We start from the raw sequence: 14856 nt of genomic DNA, 5'->3' as shown, positions 1-14856 counted from the left end.
GTGTCCCAGGACACCAATGGTGACTAGGGTTCCAGGACACTACTCAACCACCAGACCAAGGAGCCTAAGCTCTTTAGGGGACTGATTCCACTCAGCCACAGCTCTCCAGTCTAAGTTCCCTACTTCCTCCTCAGGCACATAAAGTTCAACCCCAGCAATCAAGCGAGGTCACAAAAAAGGCCTCTGTCAGCTCCTGCTGCTGCCAGGCCTGTCTCTGTGTCTCACTGCATTGTCTAGGCTGAGATGGAACCATAGTGGGCTCCAGGGGACACCCCTCAGATGAATCCCCTTAGGTGAAACTTAGCCTTGTACCTACGTCAAAGCTGTGCCTCTGCCCCATGCCATGTCACCGTCCCTCACCTGGTGCCCATGAAGCGTATAGAGCAGCCGGCCCTCCATCAGGTCCAGGATCTTCAGCGTTGAGTCACTGGAGGCTGTGATGAGGTAGTTTCCCGATGGGTGGAAGGAAAGGGCATTCACGGCTGCACTGTGTACTGGAGAAAGGACAGCCATCAGGAACTGGCCGAGAGGTCCCCAGAATACAACTGAAGCCTGAGACAGGCAATAAGAGTCAACAGCATTTCAGCAGTGGCCTCAAGGGATAGGCTAGAATGGCCATTGATGAGCAAGGTAGGGAACCCCACATGGACTTCCCAGGAGAGCGGCACATTCTATGGATGGGGACCAAGGGCAGGCACTGGAAGACACAAGGAAGACACATACGAAAGGATCAAATTGATCCTTTACCTTTTCCCACAATGCTCAGCACTGAAGCTGGAAGAGAAGAGGACACACAAATACAGCGCTGAATTCTGTTACTGCGGGGAAACCCTCAAAACACTAACACAGTGTGGTATCCTCTAGAAGAGGACCTGTGTGGGGACAGGCAAGCAGAAGACACAGAGAGGCCTGGGCTCCCGTCATAGACTCCCTACTGGTCTGCCTTGTGACCCTGATCAATCTCTAACTGAACTGGGTAGCTTTTTTATTGGCACCATACCAATGTTGGGGCTGGCATGGGGATCTCAAGCTGAACCCTCTGCCCCAGTGCCAGCGTGGGTATGCCTCTCCTCTGGCCCCCGTGCCCTTCTCTTCTATCCATTCAAGACTCTTTTCCCACCAAGCTGACCATCTATTCTGATGTCCCTCACTCTCGGAATCCCAACTTTGGTGGTTTACCCATGTGTGGAGCCTTTTCACCCCCTGTTCTCAATGTGTCTAGAAGTCTCTTGCCCTGTCCCTGATCATAAAGTTCTCCACTTAAAGTCACCTCCCCTGGGAAACTTGCTGGGCTCCCTTCATTTGCTCTTCCAAAGCACCACAGGCCTCACACCAGTCCACTGTACTTGCACTGGGGTATCTCGTGGCATTGCCACCTTTACCAGGCAGAGGCTAAGACCAGTCCCCTCACTACTAGCTTGGTGTCTCGCACCAAGTAGAACTTAGAAAATGGAAAGGAAGTACGAGGGTTGTTCGGAAGCCCCTGAGGGCTACGCAGCCCTTCCTTGAGGTTGAAGGCATGTTGTGTATGGAGCTAGAGAGACAGGCAGACCCATGTAGTCCACAGCAGGGAGGAGCAATGTCATAGCTAATGCATGGACCTGCTCGTTACAGGCTGCAAAGGCCCAGTGCCTTCCTAGTCACTACCACTGACGGAGTGAAGAAACGGTGGAGCTGAGGTAATCATGACCCTGTCAGGTAGGCAGCATCACGAATAGAGACAAGATCAAAACCCAGGCTCTCAGCTGGGCTGTGGGAACCTCTGGGGCCCTCAGCAGAGCCCACAAGGATCACAAGGAGCCTCTCAGATGCGAACCACATTGGTGTATGAGTGTGCGGGGAGCATGCAGACATGTTCCCGGGAACACTTAGGGAGACAGCCAAGGCTTTATGTAACCTGATATTTATATCTGAACAACACGTTCCAATGACACAACTCCGGGAAGCAGCATGGAAAAGATCTCAAGGGTTCTGCAGCCCACTCCTGGAGACAGAACAGAGACCCCTCAGCCTACCCTGGAGTGAAGGCCACCACGGCCCCTGCCCCACCTAAGGCAAAGCAGCAGAGGCACAGCCAGTGGCAGAAAGGTGGAACACAATGAGGCACGCTCAGGGGGCAGCAGTCTGTGTAGACAGGACACTATGCACCCCCAACCCTACCTGAGAGAAAACCATCCCCAACGGAAGAACAACAGAAGCCCCACTCTGTTACAAATGCCAGGGTCCCCAACTTCTCCAGCCATGTGCTCCCGAGGAGGGCTGAGCTGACATGTCAGGCTTCAGGGGACACCCAGACATGGAGCCCACCCCCACTGTTCCCCACTTGTTCTCCTGCCTGGACTGTTGGCCACAGCCTCCCCCACTCTGCTCTGCTGAGGTAGTGCACAGGACCCATCTAGGCTCAAGGGCTCATCTGCCCTCAGAGGGTGAGCCTTTCCTCAACACCCGAACAGTGTCTGTCCAAGAACAACTTCCTTTTTATGAAGTCCTGAGCTGTCCGGGCCGCCTTGGCTTTGTGGCAGATATTAGGGACAACACAGATTATCATTTGGTAGCCGTGTGCTCCTAGCTGTGATGGAGAGTGGGAGCTGTAACTCATGCCAGAGATGTACAGCAGAACACTGCTACAGGTCAACCAGGGGCCGGTGGGGTCCTGCAGCCCTGTCCCTAAACACCAGGAAATGGCTACAGCTTCTGGGCAGCAGAGAACCTGAAGAGAGACTTACGTACACACAATCCATCCCACCTACACTATTTTGTATCCAGGAAGAAGCATTTGGCAAACCTGAGCCTGACAGAGTCCAAGGCTGGCAAGGGACCCAGGGGATGCCTGGCGCCTGGCAGGATGGAATTCTCTGAGGTAGACGGTGCTGGGGCTGAGCTCCATGTCCGCATCCTGTCACAAAGGGGTCTGTGCACTTCCAAGTGACCAACATGTTTCTCATGATGCTAACTTGTATTCCCAGTGACTCAGTGGCCTCTGGGTCTCCAAGGAATGTTGAATAAACTTAAATGTATCCTGATACTAGCAGCAAGGACACCTTAAGTGTCCCTCTTTGCTAAGGTCACATAAATGGCCACTTTGGGATGGTAGGATACAGTGAGGTGGTCTGGCTAGCACTGCTCCTGACCAATACATTAAGTCTCAATACCCCAAGTAGGACCAGAGAAATAACAAGTGCTTGCCAAACCTGACAACCTAAGTTGTCAAGGGTCCCACATGACAGAAAGAGAGCCAACTCCTAAAAGTTGTCTTATGACCTGCACAAGAATGCCATGGCACATTCACATGTGTGCACATGTGTGTGCACAATACTCTAAACAAACATTTGAATAAATTCGTATAATTTTTAAAAATTTAAAACACCAAATGAAGGGCTCAATATCTTGCTAGCTATAAAGCCATTTAAAAGCCCTTCATGATGCTTTGGAGAGATAGCTCAGCAGTTAAGAATGTGTTCTGTTCTTGTTTTGTTTGGTTGTTTGGTTGTTTGGTTTGTTTTTCGAGACAGGGTTTCTCTGTGTAGCCCTGGCTGTCCTGGAGCTCACTCTGTAGACCAGGCTGGCCTCAAACTCAGAGATCCGCCTGCCTCTGCCTCCCAAGTGCTGGGATTAAAGGCGTGCGACACCACTGCCCGGCCTATACTGTGCTTATAGAGAACCTGCATTTAGTTTCCAACATCTAGGAAAACCAGTATCCTATTCTGCCCTCTGCATGCATGTGTGCGCATGTGCGCATGCGCACGCGCACACACACACACACACAAACACACACACACACACACACATACACACACAATTTAAAAAAAAAATAAAGCAAAGAAGCCTTTGTAATGAGACTGGGGTAAATGGCTTGATGACAGCATGCTTAATGTCCTAGGTTCAATTCCTAGTGCCACATTAAAAACAAAAAACTGGAGAGATGGCTCAGTGGTTACAAGCACTAGCTGCTCTTCTGAAAAGCCCTGGTTCAAGTCCTGGTTCACACCATATGGCTGCTCATGACAATCTGTAATTCCAGTCTTAGGGGCCCAGTGTTCTCTTCTGCCCTCTTTGGGCATTGTACACACTTGGCACACAAACATATGTATAGGCAAAACACTCATATATACAAAAATAAGTAAAATTAAACAAACCCCCCTTGGGTATGATGGGTACATAAATGTTCTCAGGAGCCAGTGACCAGAGAACTCAAGACTCAGCAACTCAGGTTTCTGAAAATGACCACACCAAGCCTCCTGATAACCCATCTCTCCCAGGAACTTTGTAAATAAAACACTAGAGTGTGTAGGACCCAGTGTGGGAACAGTGGGCAGACTCCCAGACCCTTCCTACTGAAGAGCTAGATTTGGCTTCCAGTTGCGTGACTCTAGGCAAGCCTCGAATTACCTGTGGGTGGAGCAGGGAGTGGCCATGCCTTGCTGGTCACCCAGGCCTGTGCCTGGATCATGGACCTGCACATGTTCGTAAACCGCAAAGCACATTCTGGGTTTCAGGGATGGCGGGGGCTGCTGCTCAGATGTCTGAACAGTCGTAACGTGGGCTCTGAGCATATGGCGCTTAACCACCTCCATGGGAACTGGCACTGTCAGGGCTCCACCAGCAGCCCATCGGCTCCTCCTCGCTGAATTAGGAAATCAGAACCGATCCTTGAAGTGATAGGGAGGAGCCAAGAAGCACCTTGCCTGGGAGGGCCTTAGAAAAAGAGCATGGCTCCAGGGTGTAGCTCAAAGCTGAAGCAAGCTTTACTCCAACAACCGAGGTGAGGGCAGGAAGCATGAGCACGGGGCCGCCGGGTGCACACTGCAGTAGCTCTAACCTCATCTCTTACAAGAGCCCAGCAGCCTCTCAAATCAGAAAGCTACTCAGAAGGTTCTGGCAACCATCCCGATTGCCAGGGGAGCCATTTGGACTCTGTGTCCTTAAGACCTTCACCTGGGTTTCCCCTTCAATCTGGAACAGAGGAGAGATCAGAGGTTTGCTGCCACAACAGTGCTAGGAGCCTCCAACAGACCCACATGTGCACTGGAGAGGCGTGATCCTCCCTGGCAGGGTTTTAGCCGCGGAGCTCTCTGCAAAGGCTCTTGACTTGAGCAGACCTGTCCAGGGTCCCGGAATCAGAGAGTAGAGTGAGGCATACTTCTCCCTCCCCCTCCCAGAAGGTGATCCCCAAAGCTAAGAGATGAGTTTGCTCTCGTGTGAACACCTACCAGGTGCCACAGCCTTGTGCAGGAAGCTCAGGAGGAAGCCGGCTGTGTTTATAGGCTGCACAAAGTCCCCACTAGGCTCCGACACACACCAGGACAGCCGAGAAAGAGGACCCTGCAGCCTGGCTGAGGAGTTCCATCCCAAGAGGCAAGGACAGCAGCAAACGCCCACTGAAAGCTTTCAGAGGAACCTGTGGGTTGCAAGCACTCCCGTCCACTCGGAACTTGGCCTTGGTGCTCACCCAAGTCCACATACCACCTGGCCCTGCTAGCCCTGAGCTGCACTTCTACCCACTCCCTTGAAACCCACAGTTGTCTCCTACCTCCTCTGTATTCCTCCACCTCCTGCCGGCCCCCTCCTGAGATCCCAGTCTCCTCAGGGCTCTGCCCTCCTCGGCTATCTCATGGGTCTCCCTCTGGCTGCGGTGGAGATCTTTTCTCTTCAGTGGTCCTCCATCTATAATGGCTCAGAATATGGCACTGGCCCTTCTCATGTCCCAGATCCCAAGGCCCAGGAGGCCCCACCACCAACCAAGCATCAGCTTCCACCTCTACTCGTTCTACATAAAGCAGCTCCCTTGGCCTGACCACTCTGATTTATGCTCCACTGGGCATGGAGACCCACGGACCAGGGTCTATCAACCCCACACTGTAGCAGAATCTCACGCAGTGCTTGTCCTCTCAAATGCCCCTCCTCTATTTGCTCCAAGTGCCAGGCCCCAGAGTTCCCAGCCGCTAGAATTTGGAATCTTACATTTAAAGGTGGCATTCAAAGCTCTTCTAATGTGTATGTACATGTTGCTGTAACTCATGAATACCAGGCCGAGGTTCCCAATCCATTAGAGAGACTCCTCCAGAGACAGCTAGACATCTTCTTCCCCCAGGGTAGGGGTTCCTATGTCACAACCTCACCCAGCACTATACCTTAATACCTATAATACTCTTTCATCAGATTTCCACCTCGTGGGCAAGGGCCAGAGAACACAGCCTGTGTTCCTGCTCACTTTTCTGTCTCATCTCTCCCTGCTCAAACCCTCCTTGCTCTGCCACCGTCACCAGTCAACATGGAGACAGTGTCCAGGCTCCAGCCCTAGTTCTTTACTTGGGCCTGGGCCAGAACAGAAAATAAGTCTCTGAGCCTGAAGTGGGGAGCACAGATCTCCTGGAGGAAGCCCCCCCCCTGCCTCCCCCCCCATGGGGGGGGCTCTGAAAGAACATCAATGCTTGATGCCTAGGCTCTGAACAGGAAAGACCTAGTTCTTGTGGCTGAGCCCTGCCACCTGGTGGTGGCACCATGAATTGTATGCCTCAGCAAGTCACTGGATGACTCCTGAACACTTGGGACCAGCAGCAACAACATCTCTGTCACTGTTCCCATGCTGTGCCAGCCACTCTTCATTCTTAACAAGAGCCAAGTCAAACCCTGTCTTGCCACCTGTAAGAGGAACCCTATCACTGTCCCAAGAGCTTGGAGGAGTCCACTGACCTACCTAGTGTCACACAGCTGAGGATGCTGAAGCTGCCTATAGAATCCACACTCCACTCTGTCCTGTCCTAAACCAGGAACTCTCCCAGTTCCTGGAGGTCCGCTCACCTCAGTTACCCAAGAAAGTGCTGCTTTCCAACACCCAACAATCAACCCAGAAAGGCTTATGGGAATAGTGGGGTAGAGAGTGCTAAAGACTGAACTCCAAACCCACCGTCAGCTCCCCGTGCTCTGCATCCACAGGTGCAGGTGTTAAAGAACGGGCCGTAGGCCTAGGCCTGGTACCAGGGCCTAGCCACCAGCTAAAGTCAACCTTCTACGTGGTTCATGGCTCTAGGCAGAGCTGTGGAAGATAACATGAGGCCAAGGTCCCACCAACCTCTATGGGCAGCCCTGTCTCCTTGACCCCGGAAAGTCATCTCTGTCACAGGGAGAGATGAGTAGTATGGGGGTATCAAGAAGTAGGTCTCAGGTACAGTCCTAGCCAGAAACTCAACCAAGACTCCACAGCTACAGTGTGCGTGAGACTCTGCTATCTCATAACGGGGTACCACCCGACCAACTTTCCAAGCCAAGATGATTACACTGCCAACTACTCATCCTGGCGAACCCAACAGCAACAAGAATCCTCCCAGCTAGGGTCTGTCCTTGAGCCTACGTAAGCACCACAGCAATGAAGCAAATGGCCGGCCCTAGCACAGTCTCTGCAGTGGCTGCCTGTGGGCCTGGGACACTGCTCAACACTCACACTGATAATGCTGCAACAGCCGATGAGTCCGCGCATCCCACACCTTCACCGTGTTGTCCATGCCGGCAGCAGCAATGCAGGTACCACTGGGGTGGAAGTCCACGTAGGTGACAAAACTGGAGAGACAGAGCGGTCAGATACTGTAAGAGGTCTTCCCTGTGTGTCCACTCACACAGCTCCCTCAACCTGGAACATGCTGCTTTATCAGGTAGCCAGAGACCAAACAGCAGGTGACAACAGTGACCAGCAGTGATATAAAGTAGACTTATCAGGGACCATCTTTAAGTTTTTTTGAGACAACACCTCTATATTCAGTATGTTACCCTGGCCAGCCTTCCCACCTCCCTTCCTCAGGACTAAGATTACAGGGGTGTGTGTCTGTGTGTGTGTGTCTGTGTGTGTGTGTGTGTGAATGTAACACACCTAGCCCACTGCTGATTTTTTAAGTACGAGTGGAGATAGCTATCTTCAGACCATTAATTGGTCAGCCAAGTTGCTCTAGAGTTCTTTTGCCAGGGCTAGCTCCACGACAGGTCCCACCAACTGGGGAGTGGGTGGGAGGGTCTAGCAGGGCTACAGGGCTGCTCACCCATCTGTCTTAGAAGACAGGTCAAGAGCCTTCAATGCAAACATGTAACACTCAGGCACTCTGGAGGGGCCCCTGCTGGTGAGCCCTAGCTTAAGGAATGAGGAGTGAAGCCGCAGTCTGCTTAGACATGCAGAAGAGCTAAATCCCTGCTCAGAGGCAGGGTCCTCCTACTCTCATGTGTAATGTGGCACAGAATGGAGAGCCACTACCACGGTGACACTAAGTCTTAACATGAAGTTTGGGGGGTTGATTCAATGCTCAGAGAGTCACATTATAATTTTGAGAACTAGAAACTAAAAGAGGCCAAACTATTGTGTGACTTTAGGTAAAGGATTTCTGCTGTCCATGGGGTAAGGGTGGGGCTTAACTCTCCATCCACAAAGGAAAAGGAAAAGCTCCTAGGAAAGGCAGGTGGCCCCAGCTCCCGGCCCCGCCCCCGGCCCCCCATCCCCTGAAGGCCCCTGGGCCTCCTCAGGCCCTGACCTACACTCTGGAGGACCTGCAGAGGGAGGACAGCAGGGACTCACCCGCCGTGCTCACAGTATGAGTGGATACACTCCCGGCTGGTCTTGTCCCACAGCTTGACAGTCTTGTCATCACTGGCAGACACGATGAGCCGCCCGTCAGGGGAGAACCTAGGTTGACAGGGCCGTAAGTCGCACGACTTTGAATACCACATCACGTTCTCTACAGCCACTTCCAGAGGAGAGGATTAAGGTCTCCAGAGAGCACTAAGAAACCATGAAAGTCAGAGGTTGGGGACCATTGAACTTTCTTCCTCTGGAAATTTCTTATTCCCTATGATAGAACCATTCTTTATTCTGGGAGGGCCCTGCTCTGAGAGTGGGTACTGATGGGGAGGGCAAGCCAGCAAACTGAGCTGTTACGTCCTCAGTAGGCCTTGGACGGGAGGTCCCAGGACCTCCGTGTGCTTCTGTTGGCCCGTCATATTGTGCTGATGTACTCTTGTGGAGCTCCTGAACACCGCCATGCATCAAGCACAATATGACGGACCTTAACCCCCTCCTCTGGAGCAGAGCCGTGACATGAGAAAGCTCTGTTGAACGAAGCTGACAAAACTACAGGCAGGAATATCTGTCTCTGTAATTCTTCAGGTCACTGGCATCCGATATCACAGCATCGCCTCCTGCACCAAGGCCGGGGACTCCAGACCAAGGCCTTACCCAGCAGCCCTGGAGCACAATTAAGCTCGGCGGAGAAAAGGCACTGTTCTGTTGTCAGCCTGTCTCTGGTCCTGCAAACTGAGAGTGATGCCACCCAGCTGGCAGAACTGTCCGCAAGAACAAGGAGAAAGCACACGGTGGTGCTGAGAGGACCCTGCTGCCGCTGCCGTTGCTGCTGTTACCTGCCATCTGCTATCCTGGGAGTGCTCTGCACACTTGGCAGAGGGTCATGGCCTACTAATATGTATAACACATGAGCTCAGTGATGCTTCCCAATAAGTTCAATATAGCAACCACTACTGACATATTACAGATTAGAAAATTAAGGCTCGGGGCTGGTGAGATGGCTCAGCGATTAAGAGTGCCGACTGCTCTTCCGAAGGTCCGAAGTTCAAATCCCAGCAACCACATGGTGGCTCACAACCATCCATAACTAAATCAGATGCCCTCTTCTGGAGTGTCTGAAGAGAGCTACAGTGTACTTACATATAATAAATAAATAAATCAAAAAAAAGAAAGAAAGAAAAAAACAAAGAAGGCTCAGGGATAGAACAAAGGGAGACTAAGCAACTTACCCAAGGTTAGAAGCTGACACCCACAAGTCCTTCTGTCTCCCAACCCCTTCCCCCTCCCAGGTTCTTCAGACAGGAAATACTCACTTGGCACAGCGGACCCAGTTGATGTGCTGGGCCAGGGAAAACAGGAATCTCTGGCGATGAGTTGACCACACTTTGACTGTCTTGTCATCAGAGGCTGTCACAAGTGACTGGCCATCGCTGCAGAAGTGAACACTCCTCACTGTGGCCGTGTGTGCACGAAATACAGTTGACTCGCCTTTGCTATGAAGACAGGTATCCAGACTCAGGAGGCTCATAACAGACATGAGAGCCTACAAGGACGCCAACATTCTCGCCACCTCTCTAGGCCTGACTGTCCCGGTCTTACCCCAAAAAAGGCCAGAGCTCCCCAAAAGAAACAAAGCGCTTCTCCCCCCAGCTCTACCCTCTGTGAGCAGCAGCACCAGGTAGCAGTCCTTCCAACATACAGAGACAGCCCCAGTGAAGCTTCAGCCTCTGATGGCACCTCAGAGGTCACATGTCCCACCGTGACCAGCTCAAAGCCAGGATAAGGACCCAAGGAGGGACAGCTCCTATACCAAGTCCCTCGATGCTGTCAGTCCCTTGAAGTCCAGAACTCACACATTGGGTACCCAGATGCGAACAGTCTTGTCTCGGGAGCCTGAGGCAAGCAGGTGTCCCGATGGGGAGAAATTCACACAGGTCACAGCATCCTTGTGGCCCGTGAAGCGGTAGGCACGTGACTGGGGCTTCATGTGCCAGATCATAAGGGTTGAATCCATGGAGCCACTGGCTGAGGAGAGTAGTAACATGATGATTCTCAGATCTCAGGACTGTGAGCACCCACCTCAACGCTAGGGACAGGCCCAGCTCCCCCTCAACACTAGGGACACAAGAGAGCAACAGGCCCAGCTCCACCTTCCCAGGCATTCCCAGCAGGGCACGGATAGGATCCCACTGGGATGGCCCACATCTCCTATGACTGCTGACCTATAGTTTGGCCAGTTATGGCCTGGCAGATCTCCTTGCAGCAGGCCAACACAAGACTAACAGGACATTTACGTGACATTTCTGTACTGCGCACCAAGGTTCTATGAAATTTAAACCGGTAGGGCCCATGGTCTCCCCATTGATAATCTAAGAGCTCAGGGGCAAGTACTTCCAACACTCAGGAGCCAGTCAGACACAAAGGCCTTTTACTATTAGAAGGACCCAATTTGGAACTGGAGAGACGGCTGCTCTTCCATAGCTCCTGAGTTCAATTCTTAACACCCATCTATAACTGCAGTCACATGGGATCCAATGCTCTCTTCTGGTGTGCAAATGTACATGCGGGTAAAACACCCACATACATAAGTAAATACATCTTTAAAAGAAAGAAAACAAAAGAAAGGACCCAACTTGGGGCTGGAGAGACGGCTCGGTGACTAAGAGCACTCTCTGCTCTCCTAGAGGATCTGGGCCCAGCTCTCAACAGTCCCTACTCCAGTTCCAGGAAATCTGATGTTCTCTTCTGAACTCTGGAGCTACCTGGCACAAATGTGCCGCACAGATATGCATGCAGGTAAAACATTCATGTGCAGAAAATAAGAAAATCGAAAAATAAATTAAAAATAAAAGAAAGGCCAGGTGGCGGTGGTAGCGGTGGCGATGCACACCTTTAATTCTAACACTTGAGAGCAAAGGCAAGCAGCCTCTGTGGGTTCAAGGCCAGCCTGGTCTATAGTGTGAGGTCCAGGACATGCAAGGCTACACAGAGAAACCTTGTCCCAAAGAACCAAAAGAAATATAGATAGATAGATAGATAGACAGACAGACAGACAGACAGTCAGACAGGGTAAAAATAAAAGAAAGAACCAAACTTAATAGGAAGCCCAAGGAGAAGACAAAAAATGGCCTCAGCTCCCTCCCTGCTTACAGCAAAACCACTACATCAACAGCGTCTGGACAAAGAGGCGAGCTGAATCCATGCAAAAAGCAAGCTGCAGCCAGGAAAGCTGTTTAGGAACCCCAAAGTGTCCAAGGAAGGGGCAGTGGTATGGAGTTAGGAGACAGACCCTATTCAACATCGTTTTCACTTGGGAGGCCTCTGAAACAAGAAAATGTGCCGCTTTACTGTTGGCAATCAAACTGAAGACTCAAAAGCAGCCAGTTTGAGGCCCATGCCACAGGACAGACTGAAGATGTGGCTAGAATGTACAGGAAAAAAGAGTCTCTTTGTCTCTGTCTCTCTCTTTCTCTCTCTCTTTTTTCTTTTCTGGTTTTTCGAGACAAGGTTTCTCTGTGTAGCCCTGGTTGTCCTGGAACTCACAAAGATCCACCTGCCTTTGCCTCCCCTAATGCTGGGATTAAATGCCACCATGCCTGGCCCTAGTTTCTCTCTTCAAGACTGCATTACCAGCATGCATAGAGCCTGCATGCCTCTGTACCCAGGTCCTCTGCAGTACATACTATAGATTCCAATTTAATGTCATTATGGGATTCCTGAGTGTGTACACAAGTGTGTCTCTAATACTTTTTCTAAAATGTGCATTTGGTGTTTTTCCTGCAAGTATCTCTGTGTGGGGGTGTCAGACCCCTAGGGACTGGAGCTATAGACAGATGCTTCATTATACTCTTCACATGCAAAAGGACTTATGGAGCCTACTGAGCCCAGCATCCGGAAGGCTGGTAGCTAGAAGCAAAGCCAAGGCTAGAAAGAGCAGCATGTCCTTGCTGTATCTGGCGGTCCTACACCACGTCTCCCAGTGAGAAACTCAGCCGTCTCAGTTTAGAATCCTGAGGCCTTCTCTTACCCAGGTGCTTGGTGTTGAGACTGAAGTCCACACAGGTGACTGCATCTCGGTGGCCCTTAAAATGTCTCTCCAGTGAGGGGTCCTCCTGGAAAAAAAAAAAAAAAGCAAGGTCAAATGGTTATAATGAAAAAAAGGGTCCTTCCTGGAACTAAGACTCTTCCTATAACCAGGAGATGTTAAAAGCACTCAAATCATGATCTTGTACGTAGAAAATCCTAAGGAATCCACTATAAACTGCTAGGACAAATGAGTACAGTAAGGAAGGGTTCACGATCAGCAAACACAACCACGAACAATCAGACGAATCAATAAATCCACAACAAACAGATCGAATATGGGCCCAGTGTTGGGAGGGCAAACACCTTTAATCCCAGCACTTGGGAGGCAGAGGCAGGTGGAACTGTGAGTTCAAGGCCAGCCTGATCCACACAGTAAATTCCAAGAGAGCCAAGACCATAGTAAGTTATCTCCCTCCGCCTCAAACACCAAAAATTAAAAACAAAACAAGCAAACAAAAAAATGGACAAAACACACACACACACACACACAACCAAACCACCTGAAGAGCTCCAAGGAACCCAGCTTGGGAAAGGATATTTCTATGATACAGCAAAGCCATTGCTATTCCACAAAGCTCTACCCCAAACAAAGGTGAGGCCCAGTGCCCAGCTCCACCCCCAAGCACACCTGCAAGTTCACGCCTTTTAACAGATGGCCTGGTAGTTTAGGGGGAAGAATCAACTAAGGAGCAAGGGCTCATTCCCTCTCCTGTCCTCACCAGAGTCTCTCAGAAACATAAGGGTGAGGAAGTATCCATCCTAGGCTCAGTGGGCAGAAGCAGATTCAGGTCTGACTCCATCAGTGACACCCCTTCCCAATGCCTTCTTCCCTGAACAGTTTCCCCTAAAATCTGTGTGGGGCTAAATGTAAACAGAGTATCAAATTGGCACTCAAAAGTCTGGGTCCTATTTCTACCCAAGTCTTCTCAGGTGCATCAGGGGCCACCAGCTACCACCTGGCCCTGTGGAAGCAAATTCTTATTTAAAGGACCAATTTGAAGTCCTTTTCTGGAGTGGGAGGAGGGGTCAGAATCGAGCCCTGGACACACTGCAGGCTTCCGCTATCCCAGGCATCCCGATGGCCAACTGCTTCTACTTGTTGGGAAAGGATGTCACCTCCAAAAAGACCTGTTGCTCACAAGAGGCCAAGCTTACGAGGCTTGTCCCGACAAGGGTCGGGCCTTGATTGTGTCTTCCTCAATAAGCCGTACATTCCAGAGGCAGAGACTTGTTTCTTCGTCCTGGTGGTCCAGCATCTAGCCTGGCACTTGGAGTGCTAAGTCAATGCCCAGATCCACTCCGTAACCTTGGATGAGGAGGTCACCCTAGAACCCCGCGTCACCATCCGCCACTCTCGCGGCCATTGTTCCAACCAGTCAGGTGCCCATTCTCCAGGGACTTACCTGGCTAGGAGCAGCCATGACGGGGCTAGCGGGGCTGGCAGGACCAGCTGCGCCCCAAGTGCCAGAGATAGCTGGGTCGGCAGTTGTGCCGGTTCAGTTTCCGCGCCCCCAATCGCCACCAATAGCAACGCCGGTGGCGTCGCCGCGTCCCGCCCACCGCAATTAAAGGAGAAGCGCCCTAGGTTTTTGCCCGCCGACCGGAAGTTGGGTCGTTCGATAAGCGTCAAGCTCTCGTCCTCCCGCTCTTCCAGATGAGGTGACCCGCCGAGCAACCAAAAGCCTCAGTTCGCTGTCACACTTTCCTCCTGAGAACTTAAAAAAGAAAAATCTTAGATGAAGGTTTCGGCCCTTCAGCTCTAGCTCAGGTAACGGAGCGCGCAGCCATCGGGGAAATGAAGTTCTACATAGCACTTACCCCACAGTCTTAATAAAGGTAGAACTACATTTACCGAGATGCTCCGGGGCGGGCGGAGTTTTACCATTATGAGTGACAGGCTTAAGGATCCCGGAAGGAGGATACTAGGATACTGGCCTTGCTCTTGGCTTAAAGCTTCCGACCGAGGCGCCATGGAGAACCAAGTTATTAGCGCCTTGGGACCCCAGAATGGTTCGTTCCTGCGAATACTCCTAAGTGTTTATTAAAAAAAAAAAAAAAAAAAAAAAAAACTGGAGTCATTCAAGAGTCAGAACCATGGTGCAGAAAGACATATATTCAATTCTTAATTCTCTACTGGGTGACCTAGGAAAAATGCATCTACTCGGAGGGCCTGCCTCAGCGTTTGTCTTAAGAGGGGATGTGACTGCGGC

At 51.2% G+C, this 14856-nt stretch overlaps 1 protein-coding gene across 1 annotated transcript in view; it reads right to left on the bottom strand.

Moving 5' to 3' along the window:
• Positions 1 to 14447, bottom strand: part of Poc1a (POC1 centriolar protein A) — a 68506-nt gene extending 54059 nt beyond the window's left edge. Inside the window, exons 1-7 of the mRNA XM_021172097.1 lie at positions 14050 to 14447; positions 12588 to 12672; positions 10414 to 10585; positions 9874 to 10053; positions 8558 to 8665; positions 7442 to 7557; positions 361 to 494 (exon numbers count right to left, since the gene is read on the bottom strand). Of these exons, the coding sequence (XP_021027756.1) occupies positions 361 to 494; positions 7442 to 7557; positions 8558 to 8665; positions 9874 to 10053; positions 10414 to 10585; positions 12588 to 12672; positions 14050 to 14067 (813 nt within the window). The 5' untranslated portion in view covers positions 14068 to 14447. The remainder of the gene's footprint in view (positions 1 to 360; positions 495 to 7441; positions 7558 to 8557; positions 8666 to 9873; positions 10054 to 10413; positions 10586 to 12587; positions 12673 to 14049) is intronic.
• Positions 14448 to 14856: the final 409 nt, after the last annotated feature.

Source organism: Mus caroli, chromosome 9, assembly GCF_900094665.2.
Source record: "Mus caroli chromosome 9, CAROLI_EIJ_v1.1, whole genome shotgun sequence".
Classification (NCBI taxonomy): domain Eukaryota; kingdom Metazoa; phylum Chordata; class Mammalia; order Rodentia; family Muridae; genus Mus; species Mus caroli.
The sequence above is the reverse complement of the archived record's forward strand: the minus strand, read 5'-3'. Positions and strand labels throughout refer to the sequence as shown.